This window comes from Aspergillus wentii (assembly GCF_001890725.1).
Source record: "Aspergillus wentii DTO 134E9 unplaced genomic scaffold ASPWEscaffold_3, whole genome shotgun sequence".
NCBI lineage: Eukaryota > Fungi > Ascomycota > Eurotiomycetes > Eurotiales > Aspergillaceae > Aspergillus > Aspergillus wentii.
Window position 1 is genome coordinate 71,994 of NW_024467834.1, and position 23,685 is coordinate 95,678.

At 47.6% G+C, this 23,685-nt stretch overlaps 12 protein-coding genes across 12 annotated transcripts; 5 read left to right on the plus strand and 7 right to left on the minus strand.

Moving 5' to 3' along the window:
• Positions 1 to 28: 28 nt before the first annotated feature.
• ASPWEDRAFT_37873 (uncharacterized protein) lies at positions 29 to 1,691 on the plus strand. Its single transcript, XM_040834774.1, has 3 exons — positions 29 to 322; positions 370 to 805; positions 850 to 1,691. Exons 1-3 carry the CDS (start codon positions 186 to 188, stop codon positions 1,417 to 1,419), a joined length of 1,143 nt encoding a protein of 380 aa, XP_040689974.1. The 5' UTR covers positions 29 to 185; the 3' UTR covers positions 1,420 to 1,691.
• ASPWEDRAFT_107977 (uncharacterized protein) lies at positions 1,456 to 1,917 on the minus strand (the record flags this gene model as incomplete). The annotated part of the gene is made up of 1 exon (XM_040827932.1): positions 1,456 to 1,917. A coding segment is annotated over one exon (462 nt), but the record flags the coding sequence as incomplete, so codon positions are not given.
• Positions 1,918 to 1,977: 60 nt separating this feature from the next.
• Positions 1,978 to 2,996, minus strand: ASPWEDRAFT_404088 (uncharacterized protein). The gene has a single exon (XM_040835316.1). The coding sequence runs from the start codon at positions 2,716 to 2,718 to the stop codon at positions 2,209 to 2,211; it is 510 nt and encodes a 169-aa protein (XP_040689976.1). The 5' UTR covers positions 2,719 to 2,996; the 3' UTR covers positions 1,978 to 2,208.
• A 56-nt stretch (positions 2,997 to 3,052) lies between these two features.
• On the plus strand, positions 3,053 to 5,147 carry ASPWEDRAFT_37878 (uncharacterized protein). The gene is made up of 5 exons (XM_040834775.1): positions 3,053 to 3,149; positions 3,194 to 3,288; positions 3,335 to 3,922; positions 3,978 to 4,316; positions 4,363 to 5,147. The coding sequence occupies exons 1-5, from the start codon at positions 3,129 to 3,131 to the stop codon at positions 4,913 to 4,915; spliced, it is 1,596 nt and encodes a 531-aa protein (XP_040689977.1). The 5' UTR covers positions 3,053 to 3,128; the 3' UTR covers positions 4,916 to 5,147.
• Positions 5,090 to 6,265, minus strand: ASPWEDRAFT_25791 (aldo/keto reductase; the record flags this gene model as incomplete). Its single annotated transcript, XM_040832773.1, has 1 exon — positions 5,090 to 6,265. The coding sequence occupies one exon, from the start codon at positions 6,263 to 6,265 to the stop codon at positions 5,090 to 5,092; it is 1,176 nt and encodes a 391-aa protein (XP_040689978.1).
• A 632-nt stretch (positions 6,266 to 6,897) lies between these two features.
• On the plus strand, positions 6,898 to 8,083 carry ASPWEDRAFT_108123 (uncharacterized protein; the record flags this gene model as incomplete). The annotated part of the gene is made up of 2 exons (XM_040827948.1): positions 6,898 to 7,240; positions 7,320 to 8,083. 2 exons carry the CDS (start codon positions 6,898 to 6,900, stop codon positions 8,081 to 8,083), a joined length of 1,107 nt encoding a protein of 368 aa, XP_040689979.1.
• A 763-nt stretch (positions 8,084 to 8,846) lies between these two features.
• ASPWEDRAFT_129854 (DUF3425 domain-containing protein) lies at positions 8,847 to 10,034 on the minus strand. Its single transcript, XM_040829260.1, has 2 exons — positions 9,798 to 10,034; positions 8,847 to 9,739 (listed from the first exon to the last, which is right to left on the minus strand). Exons 1-2 carry the CDS (start codon positions 9,961 to 9,963, stop codon positions 8,961 to 8,963), a joined length of 945 nt encoding a protein of 314 aa, XP_040689980.1. The 5' UTR covers positions 9,964 to 10,034; the 3' UTR covers positions 8,847 to 8,960.
• Positions 10,035 to 10,471: 437 nt separating this feature from the next.
• ASPWEDRAFT_109162 (5'-methylthioadenosine/S-adenosylhomocysteine nucleosidase family protein) lies at positions 10,472 to 13,679 on the minus strand (the record flags this gene model as incomplete). The annotated part of the gene is made up of 2 exons (XM_040828060.1): positions 10,472 to 13,320; positions 13,376 to 13,679. The coding sequence occupies 2 exons, from the start codon at positions 13,677 to 13,679 to the stop codon at positions 10,472 to 10,474; spliced, it is 3,153 nt and encodes a 1,050-aa protein (XP_040689981.1).
• Positions 13,680 to 16,298: 2,619 nt separating this feature from the next.
• Positions 16,299 to 16,643, minus strand: ASPWEDRAFT_25794 (uncharacterized protein; the record flags this gene model as incomplete). Its single annotated transcript, XM_040832774.1, has 1 exon — positions 16,299 to 16,643. The coding sequence occupies one exon, from the start codon at positions 16,641 to 16,643 to the stop codon at positions 16,299 to 16,301; it is 345 nt and encodes a 114-aa protein (XP_040689982.1).
• A 2,582-nt stretch (positions 16,644 to 19,225) lies between these two features.
• Positions 19,226 to 20,097, plus strand: ASPWEDRAFT_169835 (RTA1 domain-containing protein; the record flags this gene model as incomplete). Its single annotated transcript, XM_040830525.1, has 2 exons — positions 19,226 to 19,391; positions 19,439 to 20,097. The coding sequence occupies 2 exons, from the start codon at positions 19,226 to 19,228 to the stop codon at positions 20,095 to 20,097; spliced, it is 825 nt and encodes a 274-aa protein (XP_040689983.1).
• Positions 20,098 to 20,558: 461 nt separating this feature from the next.
• Positions 20,559 to 22,154, plus strand: ASPWEDRAFT_58248 (uncharacterized protein; the record flags this gene model as incomplete). The annotated part of the gene is made up of 2 exons (XM_040838373.1): positions 20,559 to 21,779; positions 21,828 to 22,154. 2 exons carry the CDS (start codon positions 20,559 to 20,561, stop codon positions 22,152 to 22,154), a joined length of 1,548 nt encoding a protein of 515 aa, XP_040689984.1.
• A 66-nt stretch (positions 22,155 to 22,220) lies between these two features.
• On the minus strand, positions 22,221 to 23,414 carry ASPWEDRAFT_25797 (uncharacterized protein; the record flags this gene model as incomplete). The annotated part of the gene is made up of 2 exons (XM_040832776.1): positions 22,221 to 23,303; positions 23,349 to 23,414. 2 exons carry the CDS (start codon positions 23,412 to 23,414, stop codon positions 22,221 to 22,223), a joined length of 1,149 nt encoding a protein of 382 aa, XP_040689985.1.
• Positions 23,415 to 23,685: the final 271 nt, after the last annotated feature.

Here is a 23,685-nt window from a genome sequence, read left to right on the forward strand (position 1 = left end):
CGACAGTTGCAGCGTGCAAATAAAATATCTTCAAATTCTGGCCATTGCATCGTGTAGTCATCGGTCGGCATCCCACCGGCATCCCACGGAACCACACAACATTAATTCCACTTCAAAGAATCTAAGCAATTCAGATTTTAAGACAGGTGAAACACAGAATACGAATATATGAAATAACATTCCTGATGCCTGATCGAAAATATCAATGTCATTTCCCTGGCTGTAGTCTGCGCTACAGCCGCAAAGAACACCTGAATCGCCACGCAGCCCAGCATTGCCGCATGTTTCCGTGCAGCCACTGTGCCTCGACGTTTAGAAGGAGGTACATGGATTGACAATATTTTGATTGCTTCGCTAATGTAGGTCTAGTGACACGCTGCGAAGACATATGCACCATCATCACCCGGATGTGGAATGCAATTTATCTCGAAGACCAAAAGCCTGCAATGGCTGCAATTCCCGCAAGTCTCGCTGCACCGGAGGGATTCCTTGTGATCGTTGCAGAGAGAGGCAGATACGCTGCTCTCTAGAGAGTCATTCTCCAGATATTCCAGACGAACAGATGTCAATTGAACAGCCCAGTCATGACCTGTCGAATACGCAACACTACATCGACATATATTTTAATCAGTTCCACCCAGCATGGCCAATCCTGCACAGAGGATCATTTGACAAAGACAATGAACCGGCCCTGCTGGTACAGACAGTCTACATGATTGGCCTATGGCTCAGTGGTGATGCAGTCGCCAAAGACGCAGCGAAGAGCCTTCATCAGAGACATCGTGTGTTGATTGAGCAGCATAGAGTATGTCACCGATAATGCATGGTTATCGCAGCTAATCTGTATAGGATCAATGGGACACGTCGTATACAGAAAGTGATCGAATTATATCTCCATGGCCAACTGCCACTTACCAGGCAATTCTTCTGCACATCATCTTCTCCTTAATTACTCGGAAACAATCATCTGTCGGCATCGATCTGAAGCTGGAGATTCCAGCAAGCGACTATCACCTCCTGTATGCCCTTGTAAAAACCTGCATTAAACAGGGCATGTTCTGCTATGCCGATATCCTGGCACAATCCAGCGATACTGCTCCAATTGTTTGTGTGTGGGTGGCAGTGGAGGAGACCAAACGGTTTTCCATGGCTCTATACAAAGTCTGCAAGAGCTGCGAGGTTTGTCCAGTCTTGGATGACCATCAAGTACAGCCTCACGATCTTCTGACACTGGGGAATTTACACTTTACACTGCCAGACGACGACTATCTATGGGATGCCGGGACGAATGAAGAGCTGACGGATCGCCTTGCAGAGCAGGCACGAGACAGAGGGCAGACTAGCAACAGGGAGGGAGACTGGATTTCCAGCTGTAAGGACACTGTCCTGTCCTCAAAGGTCAAGTTTGATTGGATTTGATAGGAATATTGGATCATGTAAAGCATATTGAGAATATCAGACTGTAACCTCATCTTCTCCATATGGAAGACCGACATCCGCTCCGTTGGCCAAAATGGAAATCATTGAATACAGACCTGCAAAGTAGATGACAGACAGAGTCTGTTCCTTGCCGAGCAGGTGGACAGCTTCGTTGAATGTCTCGTCGGAAAGAGGTCCACGAGTGACTTGAAGCTCTTGAAGAATATCGAATGTAATTTCTTCATTCTTCTTCAGATCAACAGGCCTCTCCCCGGCCATGAGAGCACGAGTTTGCTCCGTCGTCAAGGTGGTAAACTGCTTCACCATCGGAGCGCGGACGTAGGCCGGATATTTGGACTTGAAGTGGGCTGCAGAGAGTAAGACACAGATCTCTCTCACATTGGGCTCGATCGGAAGTGCGTATAGCTGGCCGATGGTGTCGTAAAAGGACTTGGAAAAGGCCGGTGTATAGGTGGCAGTCTGGAAATGGCCCAGCAGTTTTCCATCAGGCGAGCAGATGACCTGCTAATCAGCACAAGTAGGCACTCAGTGGACTCGGCATACCTTTTTATTGTCTTGACCGATCATCTCAGCAAGTCTCGAGTGGAGGACATCATGAACATCTTTCTCAGCCTGAGTGGGCATTTCATCGCGGGTGCGAGCGGGAAATCGAGTGCCACTGGACATTTTGTATAGAAAAGAAGTGGTGGAATGAAAGTATAGAGCGTAGTCCTATTCTATCAGGGGGACCAGCCTTTAAATATTTACTCGAGCTAATATGGTTGATGATTATAAATTAATGTGTCTTTGTAACGTCGACAAACATTGAATGTCGGGTGGGATGCCGATGTTAATTGCAGTGGCAAATCCCGGATGGGCTGTTGCTTGTGCAAGAAAGACCACCGGTATATGATCACCATCGACTGCGGCAAAAGACATGGCATCATTGATGTAGTTTTGTGTAAGTATTTCCAATCGAAAGTTTATCGTTATTGTTGCCGCTGTCCTTGGCCAAGTTAACTGTTCCAAGAGTGGCTGCGAATATAATCGGCCGTCACCTCCAGTACGTTTAATGGCCTCGGATGGATCGCAGGTATGGCCTGTCGCCTGCTCATCGCCAACCCGACGGCCCGTCATGGCAATAGCCTCACACTCATACTCTTTGAGATGCATTTCTAGCGGGGACTTTGCCGGCCCAGGAGATTGGCGCTGATGTTCAGCCAAAGTAATCCGGAGGATGTTTATTGTTTCGCACGACAGTTGGTCTTGGAAGGAATAGAATGGCCAAGACTGTGGCATTTCTACTGATGATGCGGATGTTGAGCTCTTGAAAAAGTGGAAACGGAGAGGACGATTTCCAATCGTCGATTCTAGGACATTCCATCCACTGGGACCGGCCTAGGTGGAAGGCTTCCTCAATGACATTCGGAGGGGTCTCCAAAACTGTCTTTGCAAAAAAAAGCCATCTTTCTGTATGGGAAAGATATGCCAACCAAGGAAAGCATACAGAGGAAGACGTCAAGTGACGAACGCGGGGTGTGACAAGTCATGCATGAACACGTCAGATAGCACGATATACTCCATACACCGACTTTGGTCAGATCAAACTACTTCACCATAGACTCCATTTCTTGAATATTTGTTTCTACTCCCACTGTCGACATAAAGTCACGATGAGTTCCCCGCATATGCTCCCATTTGGGGCAGCCATGCCGCTCCATGATAAACACGTACGATTCTCTGTATTTCAAGAGACAAAGTACTGACAGACTAGGCTGTGAGTGTTTCGATGCCAACATGGGACTCGATATGGATATGGAGAGAGCGTCAGTCATGGGCCATGGATGTGCTGCAATCTTGCTACCCAAGGTCGGTAGTCCTTCACAATCACTTCGAGTATGATTCATATCTTCAGGTTCTATCTGCACCAGACGGTGCAGAATCTGACCGACGCTGTATCTGCGAGACTTTCCCTATCTGATCAAACGACATGTTTGATATTCCCTTCCAGTGATGCCTCTCGAAGACTTATAGCAACGTTAGCAGCTAAATACCCAGACCAGTCCTTCTGCTCGGTGCAGTTCTCTTTGCCTGAATCAAAGGATATCGAGGCCCAGTGGCTCGCCTTTTCAGTTGCTATTCTGCCCCAAAGCTGCTTGTCGTCTGCTATGGACTTCTGGGCCATCTTTGGTGATGGCATATCGAGCCGCCATGCCGAATGTTCCCTTGTCGCACTCCCATCGATGACTTCCCACTCCAACAACACTCGTTTTGAAACATCGCCATTTTTGAAGTTTATTTCCCAAAGAATACCTCCAGGCATAGTCGAGAAGAGATCGATAAAACAGCTCATTTCTCACTTTGTCACTTCTGAGAAACCAGACCATCGCCCAGTCACGACCAATGATGTCTTCCTATATCCCAAAGGAATGTGTGCTATCGCAGCTGTTATCAGGGCATTGATCCCGACAGACAGCACAAACTCCGAAGCAGTACTTTATGGGCAGGTTTATCCAGAATCACTGCATTGCAGCACTCGTTAACATGTGTCATAATAGATGGCCATACGCTGAAACCCTCCATTGCGTTGAAGCAAGCGGGTATAATCGGTACACTTGGCTGAGCCAAAGCAATGAAGAGGAACTGAACAACCTTGAGGCTTCATTGCAAGCAGGAAATAAAATCCGAGTTCTATTCTGCGAACTGCCTTCCAATCCGCAGTTGAAATCTCCCAATCTCCCTCGTATCCACGCTTTGGCCAGGCGATATGGGTTTATCATCGCTTGTGATGAGACGATTGCCTCTTTTGTCAATGTCGATGTGCTCCCATATGCCGATGTGGTCATAACCAGTTTGACCAAGATATTCAGTGGAGTCTGCAACGTGATGGGTGGAAGGTATCTTTCTATGACTGCTGGCTATATTCTTGACTAACAGCTACAGTGTCGTCGTCAACCCGAATTCCCCTCACTATCACGAGATCCATTCGGCAGTTACTTCCATCTATGAAGATCTCCTCTTCCCTCTCGACGCTATTGTCCTAGCCAATAATGCTACGAACTTTGAACAACGAGTCCATCAGTCCAATAGCAATGCCCTCACCATGGCCACTCTTCTCGAGGCCCACCCATTGGTCGATAAAGTGTACTATCCCAGCATGGTCCCATCGAGGGTATTCTATGACCAAGTCAAACGAAGGAATGGCGGCTACGGGTGTATGTTTAGTATCATATTCCACGACCCAGACGATGCGATTGTCTTTTACGATACACTCGATGTATCCAAGGGTCCTAGCTTGGGAACAGATTTTACCCTGGCAATTCCATATACTCAACTGGCACACTTGGATGAGCTGGACTGGGCGGAGAAAAATGGATTGGAGAAGCATATCGTCCGGATCAGTGCGGGGGTAGAGAAAGAGAAAGAGCTAGTTGACAGAGTGCAAAGTGCGCTCAGAGAGGTGGAAGGAAAGAGAAAGACATTCTGTCGAGGGTAACTGTCGTACAGGGATGTACTTTACAGTTCTGATACTGATTCATCTACATCAACTATATCATTTCTCTGGGAATTGGTTCCGCTATGAATAAAGAACACATTTCTCGATGTATTGGAAATGAAACTGCCTTGGCATTTTCAAAGGTGGTCAACAATCTTGTTTCTGGCCTAAAAGTTATCTAGAATCAGGAGCATTTCTAGTCCACTCAATTGGCCGTCCTGGCTGCACCCAGTCAAAGTTTCCCATTAACTTGGTCAACCACACGTCTCCGGGGCCGTCAGGAGCACGTGGAGAGCTACCATCGAAAAGAGTGCCGCTGAGCAAGGTATGAGGGAAGCCAGGATCAAAGACATAGGCTTCCTCGATCTGCTTTATCTCCTCGACATTGAGGGATACGTTCAATGCATCAATGTTCCCTCGGAGATGCTCAACCTTTCTCCCACCGACAATCGGGAAAACATAAGGGGCTTTGTGGCGGACGTAGGCGAGGGCAATGCTAGTAAGATCCGTCTTCTTCGCATTGGCAATTGCCTCTAGGGTCTTGGAAACACGTTTCTCGTCATCCGAGGGACCCCGTCCTTTGCGCCCGGGATTGTTCTGCTCCCGCTCCTTGAACCCGGCTTCCGTGTGAAATTGGCCCTGGCCCAGGGTTCCCCAAGGAATCACGCCCATGTTTTCATCACGGCACATCGGAAGGATCTCTCGCTCGAAATCCCGGATGGAAGCGTTCCAAAGACCTTGGTATACAGAGAACTGGCGTAAACCATGATCACGAGCGTATTGATTGGCCTTGGCAACTACCCAGGCGGGGCTATCAGAAATCCCCAGATATATGACCTTCCCCGTGACGACCAAGTCGTTGAGGCTATGCATCAACTCGGGAATCGAAACACTGTAATCCCACCAGTGAAGATAAAAAAGATCGATATAGCTCGTTTGCAGCTTTTGGAGTGAGGATTCCAAGGACACACGCATAGACTTGGCGCTGTTGCCGCCATAGTTTGATTGAAGCTTGTCATCCTCATGGTTTTTGTAGCTGCTGGAGAACTTGGTGGCGAGGACGAGTTCATCACGGTTTTGCCTCTGGGTAATCCATTCCCCGATCCATTTCTCGGATTCTTCGTTCTGGTAGTTGTTGGCAGTATCGATGAAGTTGCCGCCTTGGCTAACGAAGTAATCAAGGATCTCAAACACAGTCTCCTTTGAACATTCGCCCAGCCAATCTTTCCACGCGTCACCAAAGTTCATAGCACCAAGACAAAGTGGAGAAACCCGGACCGCTGCAGATGGAGCCAACTGACGATGGCGATCAAGGGGCGAGCGAGCCATAGGATGAACAGGCAAAGGCATGATGGTAGCTTGCTGGAGATGAATTGATGAAGCGATGTGAATGAAGGCAGTAGAAATCGTAAGGGATAGCGGTCTTTATTTATGTCCCAGGCACGCAATTATTTGAATTCAGCATTTAGTTATGAATATCAAGGCTTACTCTGCTAAACTCCAGATAAAGTCAGAATGCTGGAACGACTGTGAACCATGAAATATGGTCCCCACATTTCATGACGTATAATAAGCAGACTATTTTCAAATGGCAGGTAGGTAACTATAGCAAAAATCACGGATTTGGAAGTAGACCCGTTGTCTCAGCTGCATTTCCCATTTGCTCTCCATTTGTTACAGATACTTTGTCCAAGAATCTTAGTATCCGGCCTAAAGCTCAATTGACAATCAGATGGAATGAATCCCCCTTGATGACATGCGGTGTCATCTGCCAAGAGGAGACGAACGGAGATAACAGTATATAACGATGGAGCCAAGAAACGACTAATTGGTATATAACAGCACCATCCCACAGAAATCCCAAATACCCTGACTTTCAATCACACGTTCCTTAACCCTTTGATTTCCTGCGGTCAATTTCCATTTTCGAATTTTTCAATATGACATTAGCTGGACTTGTTAATGCGACAACCAACGCTACCATGCGGGGAGTTGTGTACCAGGGCAATCCTTTTCAGATGACTGTGCAGAACCTTCCAATGCCAGTGATTCAAAACTCCACCGATGCTGTTGTTCGTATCACGATGTCTGCACTATGTGGGTCGGATCTTCACGTTTATCACGGAGTGGCCGGTGGCACGCCACCTTGGACAATGGGTCATGAAGCGGTTGGCTATATTGAGCAAATTGGGGGCGCGGTTTCAGCATTCGATGTGGGTGACTACGTGATCATACCTGATACGGCAAACCACGGGCAAATTCAGATGGAGCCTGAAGTGCTCGAGTATTTCGGGAATGGAGCAGCGCTGTCCGACGGTCTTCAAGGTATGTTGCCCTTCAACGAAAGTAATTTTACGGGTTTTAGTAGACCAAAGATGAGACAATGGCTAACTTCCAATAACAGCTCAATACGCCAGGATCCCATTTGCGGATGCAAATCTTATCCCCATTCCAGTCACCGCCAACACCACAAATGTGACAGTTGAACAGGACTATCTCACCGTTTCGGACATTTTCGGTACTGCATGGACAGCGCTTGATTTTTCGGGCTTTGAGCCAGGTGATACTGTTGCCGTGTTTGGCGCTGGACCAGTGGGCCTGCTTGCCGCTTACTCTGCTATTATGCGCGGTGCATCGCGGGTATACTCAGTTGACCATGTTCCTATGCGGCTGGAACGTGCAGTCTCAATTGGGGCTATTCCGATCAACTTTGCCGAATCCGATCCAGTTGAACAAATCCTTGCGCTCGAGCCATCCGGCGTTATGCGCTCAGTTGACTGTGTTGGTATGGAAGCGTTGAATCCTCAGTTGGAGCATCAGCAAGACATCATTGTCCAGCAAATGATTTCTGCCACTCATGTTGGAGGTGGGATCGGTCAAGTCGGTGTCTGGATGGCCCAGGAGGATTCTCCAGGCGCGCCTCTAGGGCACCTCATGTCTCCCAGCATGGACTTCCCTTTGTCTGACTTCTTCTCGAAAAGGCTCAAGTTTCAAGCTGGACCAGTTGATCCCAAGGCAATAGCCCCGCACCTGGTCGAGATGATTCACACCGGTAAAGCACACCCGAGCTTTATAGAATCCGCAACGATCGACATTGAAGAAGTGCCGGCATACTACGAGCGATTCAACCGCACAGAGGAGTTAAAAGTGTATATCCGGTTCCCATAATTAGAAACATATTAGTCTTGTGGTAGATGCCTTGGTACCTCAAGGCATCATCCCTCGTACCAGGATTTAGGGGCCCCCCTTTCTTCTGAATTCAAGGCCCCCCCGTTTGATATCGAGTTTCCATTCTGTGTTCCTGTCAACTAGGGGTATTTGTTACCGAACATGCGCGGTAGTTACGTAGTTTTTCCTTTCAGTTGACAGACCCTGGTATTTGCTTGGTGTCCACCTTCTTATAAAATATATCATTGAAATCTCAGAGGATCCTTCGTCGAATTAAAGCTTACCAAATAATTTATCAACACACATTACCATTGTGCAGCAAACAGCTTCTTATTTTTATTTGAATGCAACACAGCTTTATATCTTGTTCCTTCAAATGTCCCTAACCGTGCATATCAAATACCAGGGCCACGAAATTCTCCCTCTAGTATTTGTAGCGTTGTGGTGCTCTGACTCCACTCCAAAGCAAATGGGATTTACGCTGGACTCTGAGAAAGTGGGCCAACAATTGCCAAGTAATTGAAGACAGAACCAGCTTTCTAGTTTTTCTTTTAGCTTACCCATGCTTCAGGTGACGTATGATAAGCAGCTTGCCAGGCTAAAATTCAAAGTAACAAGCAAAGGCCGATTAAAGTGTAAAAGGCGATTGACCGGCAGAAAGTGTTTACCTCGAGGTTTGTGTAAAGGTATTGCAACCTATACTAGCAGCGCAGCATTGCGCAAGTGTCTGCGAATAAATCCACAAGATAATATTGTAAACATGACACGAATCTCCATTATAAAGTAGCGACTAATTCACGACCTCGTAGGCCTGTATTCATTTTCCTAAAATAAAGGGAATAGTTCCAATGCCATACTCCATCTTTCAAGACAAATGTCAAATATCGAACACCAAAGGTTTTTCTCCGCGTATTCCACGCCAATAGTTGGTGGATTTGGCGAGGTCATCGCATCCCTTGACAACCCAGTTCCATTTACGCAAGAAAGTCTCACTAACCTCCCATCCGGACGGATGCCATGGATCTTTCCAGACAATCAACCCAGTCTCATCGTTTGAAACATCATAGAAATCAACAAGGTCATTGCAAAGATCCGTTTCATCGAAGTCTCCATATCTCTGCAATAGATTGTCCCTCATTTGGGGGATTGGGAAAAGATCTATCCACGGGTGGTGGGAAATCTCCTGTTGCAACGAAGTCGGACGGAGACTCGTCGGGCAGAAACTGATTCGGGTTTTGGATACACCAGCATACCACGGGGAAATGGTTTCTTCATCTAGCCAGTCCATAGTGAATCCCAGCATAGAGGTATTCTCCACAAGCGCTCGAAACACAGTGAACTGGATCAGAGTCAAGAGTTGATCGACTCTTGGAGAACCTAGTGAGTAGTCTTTACGCGCCGAAGCCTCATATTGTGCCATGATCTGTAAGATCTCCGTCCGACTCATCTTGTGTATTGATCCTGGCCTTCGAATGCTCAATTCAGATGGAAAAACATCTGTTTCTCTTCCCTCGTTGCTTGCGGGCGCGTTCATGCGTCCCTGGTCATCGTCATCACATTGATCTTCCGTGACTGTAGGGCTCTGTGATCGCTCCAATGCGGTGGGAACAGTGTTTGGTTGAGTGTCTGCAGGAGGCTTTGCTCGTCTTCGTCGACCTGGAACGCCAATCCGAGATCAGCCCAATGCCACGGTCATCAATAAGAGGAAGCATACGATAGATTCTCTGGTTTAATCGATTCTGCAATTTTCGCCGACGCACCGGGTCAGTGAGACCAGCCCAGTTTTCTTCGGCTGACCGCACTTCACACGGCTCCGATATGCAGCCCACTGAAAGGGCAATCCTATTCCCATCGGATGGTGCACTAATCCTATCAGCCATTTTCAATTGTTTAATAAAGGGCGAAGTCCCGACACTCGTTGTAAATGTCTCTTCGCCCTTGTCCGTCCTGGTGGGCCTTCCATGTGTGCTGCTTACTCACTTTGTGTCGACAGAGCGCAGAAACACCAATGTGGGGTCTGATGACGTATAGTAAGCAGGTTGCATATTCTTCTCAACTTTCTCCGCCTTAGACTTTATAACACCCTTGGTAGGAGTGACTTGGTACTTAGACTAAAATGAAAATTTCTTGGCATCCAGTGGGTCGATCGTAGACCGGGCTTCAGCAAGGCTATTGCAGTGTCAACCCTGATTGTTAACATGGAATGACTAGTATAGGCCACTAGGAATGACTGGCTTTTTCTTTTAGTCTAGCGGTATTTTATGGTTGACATGCAGTAATAACCATGAATGTAAAAGACTCGGTTATACCATGCCTCTGAAGGTGGATGTTAAGATTCATGTACGGGATGCAGGAATCGAAAACACTATGTACTTCCATTGATCTCTATTATGAATTGACACTTCTCACTCGAGTCAGTAGTAGTTTGGCAAATGCAGCAGCAGTGGCCGCAGCATATCCCTGCCATTCCTTTGTCTTGTGTGAATCGGCATAGTCACAGATACCACGGATAACTAGACAAGGCATGGTATTCATAATACCTGCTGCTTCCATCTCAAAACAAAGAATATCATGCTTCTTCCCCAGCTCATCCCTCGTTTTTGAATCCTTCATGACCTGATTTCCCGATGCAATTAGACCGTAATGGAAGTAAGGATGGGATGATTCTCGGAGATCCCTGTGTATGAGATATGCTGGATCACACTTATCACAGCCTCCTGTCGAATCATGGGCATAGTCAGAGGAGAACAGTTTATCCTGTGCGAATCCAGGATATCGATGTTGCCCCTTGGCAATACAGATGGTATCCAGGTACCCCTCAAGAGGATAGTCAGGTAACCCAGGGTCTGATCTCAGCTCACTGATGGCTGTCATGAGGCGTCTTGGGGGTGGACATAAAGATCCATTCAGCTGAAAGTCACCGTACTGTAGAGTCTTTCCCATATCATATTGTAAGACACCTGAATTAGTATGAGTTGGTTTACTGATAACCACATCACCAAGCCGAATATCATGTCTTTCAGAGTAGACGCCACCCCCTATGCCAACCATCAGACAGAATTCAAGAGCAGGAAAGCTTCTTCTCATATTGGAAGCTACATCTGCTGCGGAGTTTGTTCCATATCCTCCGTCAGGAAGACAGGCAGCGGCGACACGATGTTTTCCTATACAGCCCAGAGCATAGTGATTGGGGTCACTATCGGGAATCTCCAAGTCAGGTCCCCTGGCGTCGAACAGGGCACGCACTGCACGAAGTTCAATTGGCAATGCACACACAATACCAACATTATAATCCTTTGCTGTTACCAAGTCACATTCCGATATGGGACTCCCTGAGCTGGATGATGGAGGTGCAGGCACTCGGACTGGAGAAAATGTGTTTGCGGAGTCGCCTCGAGTCGAGCTCTCCCTGCTCCTCGTCCCCATTGATGATCCCAGGCTTTCTCCAATTCCGCTGTCTGCTAGTGACATGATTCTGTTTAGTGGCTTGCCTTGCCGGTGAGATCTATCCACCTCGACCGATAGCTGGAACGTCTCATTGTAACCAAATATCACGGCACCATCCGCTACCAGTGGAGTTGGCTTATCGTCGACTGGTTGTACGTCCATATCTGATGGAGCAAGTACTTGAACAGGGTGGGTATGAACTAGGTCTCCCTTCAAACATGGACACATGCCAAGGGCATTTGCTGAATTGTGCCAGTTTATCGCGCCTGTTAGTTTGATCGGGATTGAATGCGAATCCCCATATGCCTCCATCACTTCTATGAGGTCGGAGACTGGAGCTGCGAGGTAGTACATTCCTTTTGGCACTTTGATCCATTCGGGACAAAATGCACTACTGGATGGTTGCATGATATCACCAAATCCACGTCCGAACAGCGTCACGGCATTTACAGATCGGGCAAATCCTGCCCAAGGCTCTCCCCCCTCACGGAGCATTGCCTCTCGAGGATAAATGGGATCCCGATCTGATATAAGGTCTTTTGCATCCCAGCCTTCGAGATGGTGGGGAAAGACTGACTCAATAGAAGTCCATTCGTGTTGAGAAGCCCATAGTTGATAATCAATGATCTTTTCTAACAGTCCGTGGAGGTGCTGCACTCGGTCTCCAAGTACAATGCTGTCGCTGCCATCCGGATATATCTTCAACCCCATGTTTTCTTTGTTGATGAGAACAGCAGCGGCTGATTGAGACTTGTAAGGCCGTGCTGACTCACGTATTTCTGCCATATCAAGCATAAACGCAGAGCTGAATTCGTCTTGACTGTCCTGGTTCAAAGACGCGCGTACCAAATGGAGCAGAGCAGTCATACCATTTATCAACCATCCTCGTTTATCCTCCTCATCCCACAGCACGAGAAGCCTTTTTGAGACCCATTTAAGCCGTTGGATATAGCCATTGCGGACAGCATGAGCTGGGGTGTCTTTGTAGCCGATGTTTACCTTCTCTCCACCACTGATTATCCGCCCACCGCTTAATGAAATATCTCTGAGCATGCAGTTTTCAGTTGCTCGGGGAAGTCGAGAGTTTGCGAAGTCATACTTGGCATCCCTCGCACCAGCCATCACCTTCACATCGGAGCACCAGCCGATGATATGGCGAGCTGTTCCAAGTTCAAAGACACCGCTATCTACCCTGGCAAACGATGTGCTGTCGGCATATGATATGCGATTTCCAGCTTCATTGCAGATCGAATGCCACAGTACTACATCCTGATGGCATTCAGCTTGAATCAGCATTTGCGAGAATCCTTTGAGCACCACCCTGCCAGAGAAGTCCTCAGCCTGCCTGGTCTGTAGAAGCACTGCCATCATGTGGAGTGGTATCTCAAGGCCATCGTGGATGGGCTGTCGTTTGGAGATGGGAAATCCCTCTGCGACCACCGGGTTCCGAAACAGATTGTACCAGCATTTTCCATTGGGTATTGCCGGATTCTGAACCCCTTTGTATATCCCAATGTCCATCTCGCAAAGGGTGTCTCCTGGTAGCATTGATTCCGTGATGGGGAAAGTGTCATACTCAGTTTGGCCGATGTTCTTGATAAACGCCCGACTAAATGCCAACCCGCTTTCAAATGGAGATGGATGAAGAGCAGCGCTAAGCCATGCATACTGTTGACCTATTTCCACCACTGATTCAAAAGGACCCATTGCTGTCACGGTGTAGTATGATGCCTGCGAGTCTGACGACGAATGAATACAAGAATATAGTCTAGTTCCATCCGATAGTGTACCTAAATCACATCGATCAGTCAAATTGAACTCATCACTGTGGCACTTGGGGTTTACAGGAATGCTCATGGTTGGGTTTAAGCCGGAGCGTATCTTGGGTTAACTGCAAGACTTGCGGTCCAGATGATGGCCACGTCTGACGCATGTACTGCGAACAGGTCAGAGCCTGTGATTTTTCAGCAGACCCAGTCAATGTAATAACGCCCACGATTGCATCGGCCGGCTCCTCATTGTACCCCTGGCTTTGGAAAAACTGGAATGGGTCCCATTTGATTCTATACACCACCTTTATGGTTGCCGACGACCGCATGCTGGAGACTCCGCGCGAGAACAGGAACCAGTCAGTAATGGTCGTTTTCATATCTTTCATCGTATGAAAGTCCACAATGGAGGAAGAGGAATGGCGTTCGATGGTGGAATTGCTCAATTTCTGAGCATCCTTGGTCTGGGCGACAGTGATATTGCCTTTCATTCCCTGTATTTGCGCATCCTCCAGCTCGGAAATCTCTGAAGTAGACTGAACTGCCGAAGGGGATTTTCTCGGAGACAGCTGGGCAAAGACATTTTTATAACCACTTGCTGGTCTAGGAATTGGTTCTTGCATTGGAGAAACTCTATTCTCTATGTTGTCAGCTCGGGGGTCGGAGGCATATCCAGAATCTGTCGAAAGTGGCATCACTGGCTGCGGCTTCACAAGATTTTTACCAATTTCGACCAACTGCTGCTCTATCTTTGCAGCATAAGGCCTTTGCTTAGGCTCGATTCTAAGGATCGTCTCCCTCGTATATCGGAGAGCTTCACAAAGTACATCCATGTCCCACTGAGATAAGGCATTGTTGATATATCGTTCCAATTCACTAAACCATTCCCCAATCGTGTGAGAAAGAAACCATTTTCTCAATCGAATAGTACGTCTTTCTCGTGCACTGAGCCATAATATATTTCGGAACGTTCTGGCACCACGGGGCCCACGGACAAGGTGCGATATAACCAAGCCGAGAATACAGCCATAGGACCAGATATCACTCTCCCAGGTAACGGAGTACTCTGGGGCGGAGACCTCCGGTGCATGATATGTTTCGTCCGAGCCAGGGCGTTTAAAAGGCTCTGGCTTTTTCGGACTAGTTGGGTTCCCCAACCTTTCTAGGTATTGTGTTGATTCGGCACGAGTATCGATGCCCCTGATGCGGGACACACGAAAGTCGGTCATCTTCCATGTCTCATTCTCCCTATTGGTATCAAAAATCAAAATACTGCGTGGGTTGAGGTCAAGATAGTAGAAGGAGTAATTCGAGTGCTTTGTCATCTCCTCCAATTCTTTGTGCAGAAATGCCAACGCGCCTGCCATAGAAACTGCATTGATAAATGTTCGGTACCTTCCCGCTGCATCGTCAGGCGTTCTTCCCTTTAAGCCAAAGAGATAATCAGACAAATTGCACGATGCGGGTTCGAAAAGCAGGCTGTATGCACCACCACTCTGTAATGTGGCAACGAGGTCTATTATAGACTTATCCCGTTTACTCAGCAATCGATCAAGGTTTCCCTCCCATGCCACTTTGTCTAATTTGATTGCTTCGTCATTCAGCTCTTTGACAACAATGCATACCGGCTTGCTATTATAACTGCTTCCATCTGTACACGTGAGTTGGTGCTTCTCCAATTCGACCCGTGAAATTCCCGGTGCAAGGAGTTGGTGTTCAAGATATGGCAGTGGGCAATTGTTTCTGTGTCCGGTGTATTGAATCATATTGCTTCGTTTCAATGTAATTGGGCAGAATGCAAATTGCTCTTGGTAAAATTGCTCCCCGTATGGTTCGAATATGATCTTCGCTTCATGGTGCGTGATCGGAAGATTGTCATCGTTTATCCTGAACGGCGGGGCTCCCTGATTGAGTACCCCCCCGAAGGTCCACAGACCATGCTTTACCTCTTCAATGTCCGGTATACACAAAATAGTAGCGAGTATCCTGCTATATTTTGCCAGCAAATTATGGAAAAGCCCCAATTGACTAGCATGGTTGATTATCTGAATGTCGAAGATGTACCGCGCGAGAAGGTGATATTTCTCTCGATTTTTATCAAAAACATCTGCAGCGGTGCCGTTCGAGAAGAAGCGGCGGCACTGGTGATTCAAGGATGCATGGTTGGCTAGGGTGCGAACAAAGAAAGCTCTAATGGAATGCAGATTATCTTCACCCATTGTGGTGAGAAATGCGATGGCCTGGGTTGTGATGGAAGTGGTGATGTTTACCATAATTAAAATACGGCGGAGAGGAGATTCTTTTGAGAGCAGTCATCAATTAGCGGAGAAAATCGAGTCGTGCACCGAGAAATTGGGTTAATTAATAAACATTTCAAATCTACAAGGATTATCCTGGTTATCTTTGCAGCCTTGCCAGTCACAACGGAGACAGATTTCCGTTATAAACGTACAAGCAGTCACAACTTTGTGATTTGGTCAATTTTTAGTATTACGTGAGTGTTATAGTCGTACTTCTTAATGGTAAGGAGTGACTGGCAGATGGTCTAATGAAAGCAAAAGTAATTCGGCTTTCAGAAATCATACAAATGCAGGAAGAAACAATCTAAAAAGGCGGTATTAAAGGTCCGAATCATAGATATAATGTTACAGGAAATTGATACGCAATAGTGCTACTTGAACTGTGAAATTTAGCCGCGTTGCACCGACTCCAGCCTGGAAACAAGCTCGTGCCAGGTGTTGTTCTGTAGCTTCTGGCCCTCCTCTGCCGTTCGTGCCATCGGACTGCCTCATGCATGATCTTAGTAAAGGTTCGCGCGCGGCAGCCTAGGCTGGTGCTGCAGAGTCCAGGCGTGACCATGGTTATGACGACGCCTGTATGCTCGACAGGGCATAGGCCTGCAAACTGGCGTACGACGCACTCTTCCACGAGCTTGGTGAGGGCGTATCTTTGATCACACATTAGCTATAATGCCAGACAATAGGATGTGAGTGTAAATCTCACCTCGCGTCCCTCCTGGCCAGCTTCGGGTCGTTGAGCCCGTCAAAGATGATGCTTTTGCGGCTGTTGTCTATCTCGCCGTTGACGATGTAGCCAAGTACACTGACAATGAAGATGAGGACTGGCTTGATGTTGAATTTGTTGGCACATTCCTTCAGTTTAGGCATCGTGAGAGCGCCGAGGAAGACCGTGTTGATGGCATTGACAAACATGCTCGTCTCCATGCCCTTAGACTGTGACCACGCATCGATCATGAGCCCTGCGTTACAGATGAAACCGTCGATCCTGTCGAGCCCCACTGTTATCTTCTTAGCGAAGGCCTGTACAGATGCGTACGTTGACATCTATATGCTGTACCTAATACAGGGGTTAATGTGTGATCGTCCTGGATAAATGGTAGTGACGTATCTGGACAACCCCTTTACGGCCGGTTGTCTTCTCGATGTCATTCTTTGCAGTTTCTCCCGCCTCGAGGTTCCGCACAACACAGTCGGCTGATGCCGCAACAAGATGTCGCGCTGTCTCGAGGCCTAGGCCAGGGTTGCCGCTCGTGATAACATAAGTCTTGCTGATGCATGTGTTATTGTCTATCATCACAGGTAGCTTACAGTACTGTTCAGCAGTCAATCAGAGCATCACCAGCTTGGGCTGTGTTATTGCTGTGCGTAAGGACTTGTTGTATCACTTGTGATTATGTGTGCAGTGATATATATAGAGAGCTTCACATGCAACAATTAAAAGTTGATGATACAGTGTGAGAGTGAGGAGTGAAGTCCATTTCCCCTAAGAATGGTGCTTTTTCCCCTTTTCTATGTTATCTAGCACACAGTCGCCCGTTCTGTTGACTCTGTCTAGCAATCTCAGGATCAGGGCTTTGATTCCCTCGACCTGATCCTGTAAGTGGAGACTGGCTGCGGCCATATGAGCCAATAAACGCCCGTGTCTTGCTACCCCCCACCCCATTCGACCAACCTATAAGCCATTGACTGCCCCTTTCAGATTAGCGCATCCGGCTGGCGTGAGCTTCGCCATCCAGTTTCCCCATGCCTGGCCAATCAGATATCGGCTTCCCTTTTGGGATGTCCCCAATGATCCTTCGCTCTATGTACAAAGAACACATAACTAGTTCTCATGTACAGCACAGCTGACTAACTCATCCTCTCAGCATGTGGTGCATGAATTTGGGTGTATACATTATGCCCCAATCATGAGGCTGGGTCTGTTAGCTGACGCGAACAAACTGCCAGCGTCAACATCATAAACCAACAGTGCTCCGTGCATTATTTGCGCTATCTATTGGAGCCTCGATGGCCCAGCCTACTATTAGAGTAGCATAAAGCCATCCCCGTCACCATGGTGCCCCAGTTTATCGACCAGGGCCCCACTGGGATAGGGGGGCTCTGACAGGCGCACCATCGGGTCCCATGTCATACTAGGCAACAATAAGGGCTAACAACGCTGTTCCGCCAAGAAGCAGGCGAATTCCATACAGCTCAAGCGTGTCTTGAATATTCCAGGATCTGGATACGTGATACCGCGACTGATACTGTGGGGCGACCTGTGTCTCACTTCCTTCCCTCAACAGCTCGACTCGCCTCCACGGCGCTCATGCATCGGTGTACGTTGTCTTCACTCTGCAGCGGTAATCCACACCATCTTGAGTTTGACACCCGGGTTAAAGGGCTCTATCGCGTGATTCAGCTGCGAGGTGGGATTGCCAGGCTGATGCCGGAAGATCGTGCGTTGGCGTTGGAAGCCACTGAGGTACGTGAAAATGCTTGCTTTCGCAACTTAAATCTATTTTGACTTATTCTGGCATTTTTCACTTCTGGATGATCGTTCTTATCCTCTCTAGCAATTATTAGGCTTGACATTGAATTAGCAATGTAAAAGGGCACACGCACCCTATTTTGCGGGAATGAAGGGCATGTTTCCCCAGTCCTATGCGACGTTAGCAGCGATGCGATTTCCAAAGCTGCCTCTTGGATGCCACCCATCATGCTAGATATGTTAAACTTTTCAAGAGTGCTAAACGAGGCAGAGACGTGGCAAAGGGTGAAGTTGAACCATTTGGACTATACGGAGACACTTCTATCGCTCCTTTATCGCCTCTTGGAGGTCTTGTCTCCAAGACAAAGCCTCTATCAAGCACGAAGGACTCTATTGCCACCTGATATACCTTGCAATGCTGGCATTTATGACGACCCTGCTGCCGGAGTAGACCCGTGATGAATCTAGCTACCACCTTCTTTCTGGACGTCTGAGAAGCGCTATACAAGACATTCTCATCGTAGGAATCATCAAATCAGCCACGCGCGGATATAGTTCATTGAACATTGTACTACATATTACTAGATATATGCACGCATTTTACAAACACTTTATATATCTCTCTTGCAAATGTGGGATTAGCCAAGGAAAAAAATTCCACACCGCGTAGTTTCCTCCCTGCATAATGGAGTTTCATAGGATAGGCGCGAGTAAAATAGATTTCTCACATAAATTGCCGCTATTCCATTGCCTCATACATGATACAGCCTAGTGTGCCATGTACTCGTGGTTCTCGCTCATCTCCGAGGTTCTGGCAATCCTAATTAGTGCTTGAGGGCTATTTACTGATTCTTTTCATCAAAGAGAATAAAATCTTTCAGGGTATCACTTTTGTGGCATGTCTTCTATACGCGTATAGAAGCCGACGGGAACATTTCCTATTTTGGAATGAGTAGAGACTGCTGATTGGCAGTGTGTTTAGAGTTATCTGTAGTGGGTCTTTTCTATACGCGTATAGAATCGAGATGGACAGAATAGAAGATAAAAATAAAATTTACCCAGCACTTCAGAGGGTAATCTCTGCTTTAAAAGATATGCTTTCTTCTGTTAACATCCTCTACATACACGATTGTCTTTCACCCCAGTTCAGCCCATTATGAACCACCTCGTGTCTCGTTCCTATCAGTTTTGGAACTATGTTCCTTCCATCGCTGCAGCGGTCATTTTCATGCTCATCTTTGTTGTCACGACCGGTCTTCATTCCTGGAAGCTTTACAGAACAAGAACATGGTTTTGTATCGCATTTACCATTGGCGGACTATGTAAGTCTCTTCGCCTTGCACAATTTACCAGTCTAATAACAACTCAGTTGAAATCATCGGATACATTGGCCGTTGTATGGCACATAATGACACAACAACCTTGGGGCCTTACATTATTTCTAGCATGTTCATATTGTTGGGCCCTACGCTCTTTGCTGCCTCCATCTACATGACTCTTGGTCGTCTCATCCGCTGGGTCAGAGGAGAACATCTGTCCATCATCAAAGTCTCTCGCCTTACCAAGACCTTTGTCTGGGGCGACATCTTGTCCTTTGTCGTCCAGGGCAACTCCTCTGCGCTCTCAGTAATGGGATACCCTCAATGGGCAAAGGTCATGATTGTTGGGGGTTTGGCAATTCAACTCGTGTCGTTTTCCCTTTTCTGGGTTACCGCCATCATCTTCGCACGGCGTCTTCGTCGTTCACCCACGGTGGAATGCCGCAAACCTGGCTTTCCCTGGGAGCGATACCTGTATATGCTGTATGCTGTCAGTGCGTTGATTCTTATCCGATCGATCTTCCGTATAGTGGAAGAGATCATGGGTAATAGTGGGTATCCTCTCAAGCATGAATGGACCATGTATATCTTTGATAGTGTGCCCATGTCGATTGTCATGGTTATCTTTTATATCTGGTATCCTAGTGAGTTGAATGTGGCTAGAGATACCGAGGGAAGCATACCACTTGCACATACGGATTCAGTATGATACGGTTTTCCCTATCTTTTTTTTCTTGTATCTATTTCCGTCATTTGCTTGTCGTTCCATATAGACCGTTTTTTGAAGATCTTTCCATTTGAAGAATACATCCAATCCATCCTTTTCAAGCATTGGACTCTATAAAAGTTCCCGAATCTTTAGAAACTACTGTTCTAACCCTGCTGCACTTTAACTCTGACCAGAAATGAAGTGTTTACCCCACTGCCCCACTATCCTGAATCAATCCCGAATACGCGTATCCCTTTTATCTTAACAAGCCAAGTATCACGAATCGTGGTTCTTGTTCCGAGGCATCAACTTTGAACACTTGGAATACGCGTATTCGGATGCAGAATCAGAATAGCAACATGTATATACCTGACAAGCTACTTAACAAGCGCATCCTTGAATGAAACTCTGCCACACTCCTTTCTCTAAAAGTCATTTCTATTGTATATCCCCACTCCGACATGAACAGTCTTTCACCCTCTTTGTGCTCGCCTGAGGCCTTTTCATATCCTCTGATCCCCGATGTCCAAGTCTTGTCACTGCACGCCAACCAAGTCTCCAATGTCTCCCAGTACATCTCTGAATGGTATTACTATAACCATGAAGGCGTCGCGGCGCATAATACCAGCTTCTGTAACGTGACCGTGACCTACAAGCATATCGGCAAAAATGACACCATCAACGTCGGCGTCTTCCTACCCAGCGACTCGTGGAATGAACGAATGCAGGGGGTGGGAGGGAATGGATATAGCGCTGGTCTCACAGATCTTACCACATACGGAATGATTGCGGCGGTGGCCGAGGGATACACCGTCGTCTCGACGGATGGAGGACACACAAGTGACAGCCCTGCGGACTGGGCCCTCCTGGACGACGGCATGCTGGATTACGATGCGATTCACGACTTTGGCTCCATCTCCCTCAACGATGCAGCACTCATTGGGAAGAACCTCGCAGAGAGTGCTTATGGATCGAAGCCCAAGTACTCGTACTGGACTGGTTGTTCACAGGGTGGGATACAGGGTCTAGCTCTAGCCCAGTTGTATCCAGACGCGTATGATGGTATCGTCGCCTCTGCTCCGGCAATCAACTGGCCGCAGGTTTCTCTGGGAGGGTGTTGGGCGCAATTCGTTATGAACCAGATGGGCAAGTATCCACACCCTTGCGAGCTTAACGCAGTCACAGCTGCCGCAGTCTCGGCCTGTGATGGTGCCGATGGCCTCAAGGATGGTATACTCTCCGATCCTCATTCATGCGCCTTCGATCCGTTCACTCTTGTCGGAACCCAGATCAACTGCACCGATACTGGATCCCTGATGAACATTTCCACTGTCGCCGCTGAGGTTGCCAATGCCACCTGGACCGGAGCGCGAGATCCACATGGCCAGTTCCTGTGGTATGGCTTCAATCCTGGAACTGCCCTGGCAGGGGGAAACGCTCCAGCAAACACGAAGTGTGCCAATGGGACATGCACTGCTTCATCGACTGAGTTGTACAACCAATGGGCTCAGGTGCTCGTTGAACAGAACCTTAACTTCAACCTATCCACCCTCACACACCAGCAATTCGACCACCTCTTCCGCAAGTCCCTCCAGCAGTGGAAGACGGTATTTGGAACCGACAATCCCGATTTATCTAGGTTTCGCGATGCCGGCGGCAAGATGCTGACCTATCATGGCTTGGTACGTAGTATCCTTCCTTCAAACGTGCTTTTTTGCTGATTATCGCAGATGGATGAGGTCATCCCTCCCAACGGGACAAGGTCGTACTATGAAGCTGTCACGGCTGGGGATGCCAATGTCAACGAGTACTATCGACTCTTTGAAGCCCCAATGATGGGCCACTGTTATGGCGGTCAGGGAGGACAGCCCTCTACCATGTTCGATAGCCTGGTTGCTTGGGTCGAGTCTGATACTGCGCCGGATAGTCTTCCAGTGAAGTATCGTCTGAATAACGGAGCGACGTACAATCGGATCCTTTGTCCGTATCCCCAACGCGTGCAGTACCGAGGAGCAGGTAATGTGACTTCGGCTGAGAGTTTCTATTGTGCGGACTGAGCTTTTTGTGATTTCTTTGATTATGTATTATAAGTCTTGTAATTTGCTCTCCAATCATGTTTCACTTCAACCTCCTGCTATGGCGCCTTCCGGGTCAACTATAGCCAAATTAGGCCATATCAGCCAGTCGGACCATCCACTCCCTAGATGTCGACTGATGAGTTCGATCAAAAACTGCCCTCCATCACCACACATCCACAAATCGCGGCGAGAATGGACAAGCGCGGCGTAATGAGCCAAAATTATGAGGGCGTACGGCTCTCTTTTTCTTAATAGCTCGGTGTACCCAGGAGGCAGTATCACCGGCCAAGTTATAATAGCATTGATATTGGGCCTCCCGTTCAGATCTGACTGCGCGGCGCTGAGGACAGACTGCAAAGCTGATATGGCCTTCTCGTAAATATCCATGTATTCATGACTTAGGTAGGCTCCCTTGATGAGATCCAGAAGTCTCGCGCAGGTATGTCCGGATTCAGTACCAGATGGAATAGCTTCCCCCTGTTTTAACAGTGGCTGTAGAGCACTCTGCTTTAGCAAATCCCATGTGCCAATCGTCATCACCCTAACTCCTTGATGCAAAGAGAGATAGCGAACGAACCGGTCCATGAATGGTTCAAATTCAATCTCTCGAAAGACAAATGTTTCGCACATGACATGCAGGCCAAGGACCGCAGAAAAAACGAACATGGGAACACATGTTTCGGCGTTGATTTCAGGCTTCATTTGGTTGAATATTGATAGACCGTGATTTTGTAGCTCTGCTGCCTGGTGTCGGTAATGATTTTGTTTTTCCGGATGCAGCGTGCTGAGATGCATGGCGGATAGGCCGAGCAGTTCGTTCATGAGATACGGCGCGGAGACCAGCTCTTTCATGATATCGGAAAATGAGACGTCGAGACCCTCGTGTTCTAGGCGTAATGAATGGATGGTTTGAGTTGATAGATGGTAGAACAGCTCAATATGCTCCATGTTCACTGGAGGGCACTTATGCTCCACGTCTTCGGGGACATCCTGGGCGGATGTCCTTGCGACGGGCGGAGCGGGAGATGCGTGTGCGCTGGACACAGTAGATGGTGCATCTGGATCTGCATATTGGCACGTTCTTTCTGAGACTGTACAGTTGGAGCAGATGGGTCGCTTCTCGTCACACTGTACCCAGTTAGTGTTGTCCATGATATCGAAGCTAGACTGTACCTTAACATGACGCCGCTTGCATTCGATGCAGCCATTGCGGGACTTGCGATGTTGTCTACGAGCCATGATGCGCATCCATTCCCGTGGATAGGCAGATGTTTATATCATGTATGATAGGAATAGGAGAAACGTTGTTGGCTGAAAGTCGTCGCTGTTTCAGTTGCCTGGCTATGGGGCGCCGTTGAGGCCGATGTGGCAAATTGCTTTTAGGTTAGCCCTATGCCCTAAGGCAGTAACCCAATGCAACCTTATATTTATCTTATTTCTCATATTTGCTGTCTTTATTATTTTTTGCTTCATATTGTCACGTGTTATGTTCTACTGATGTTGAAATGAA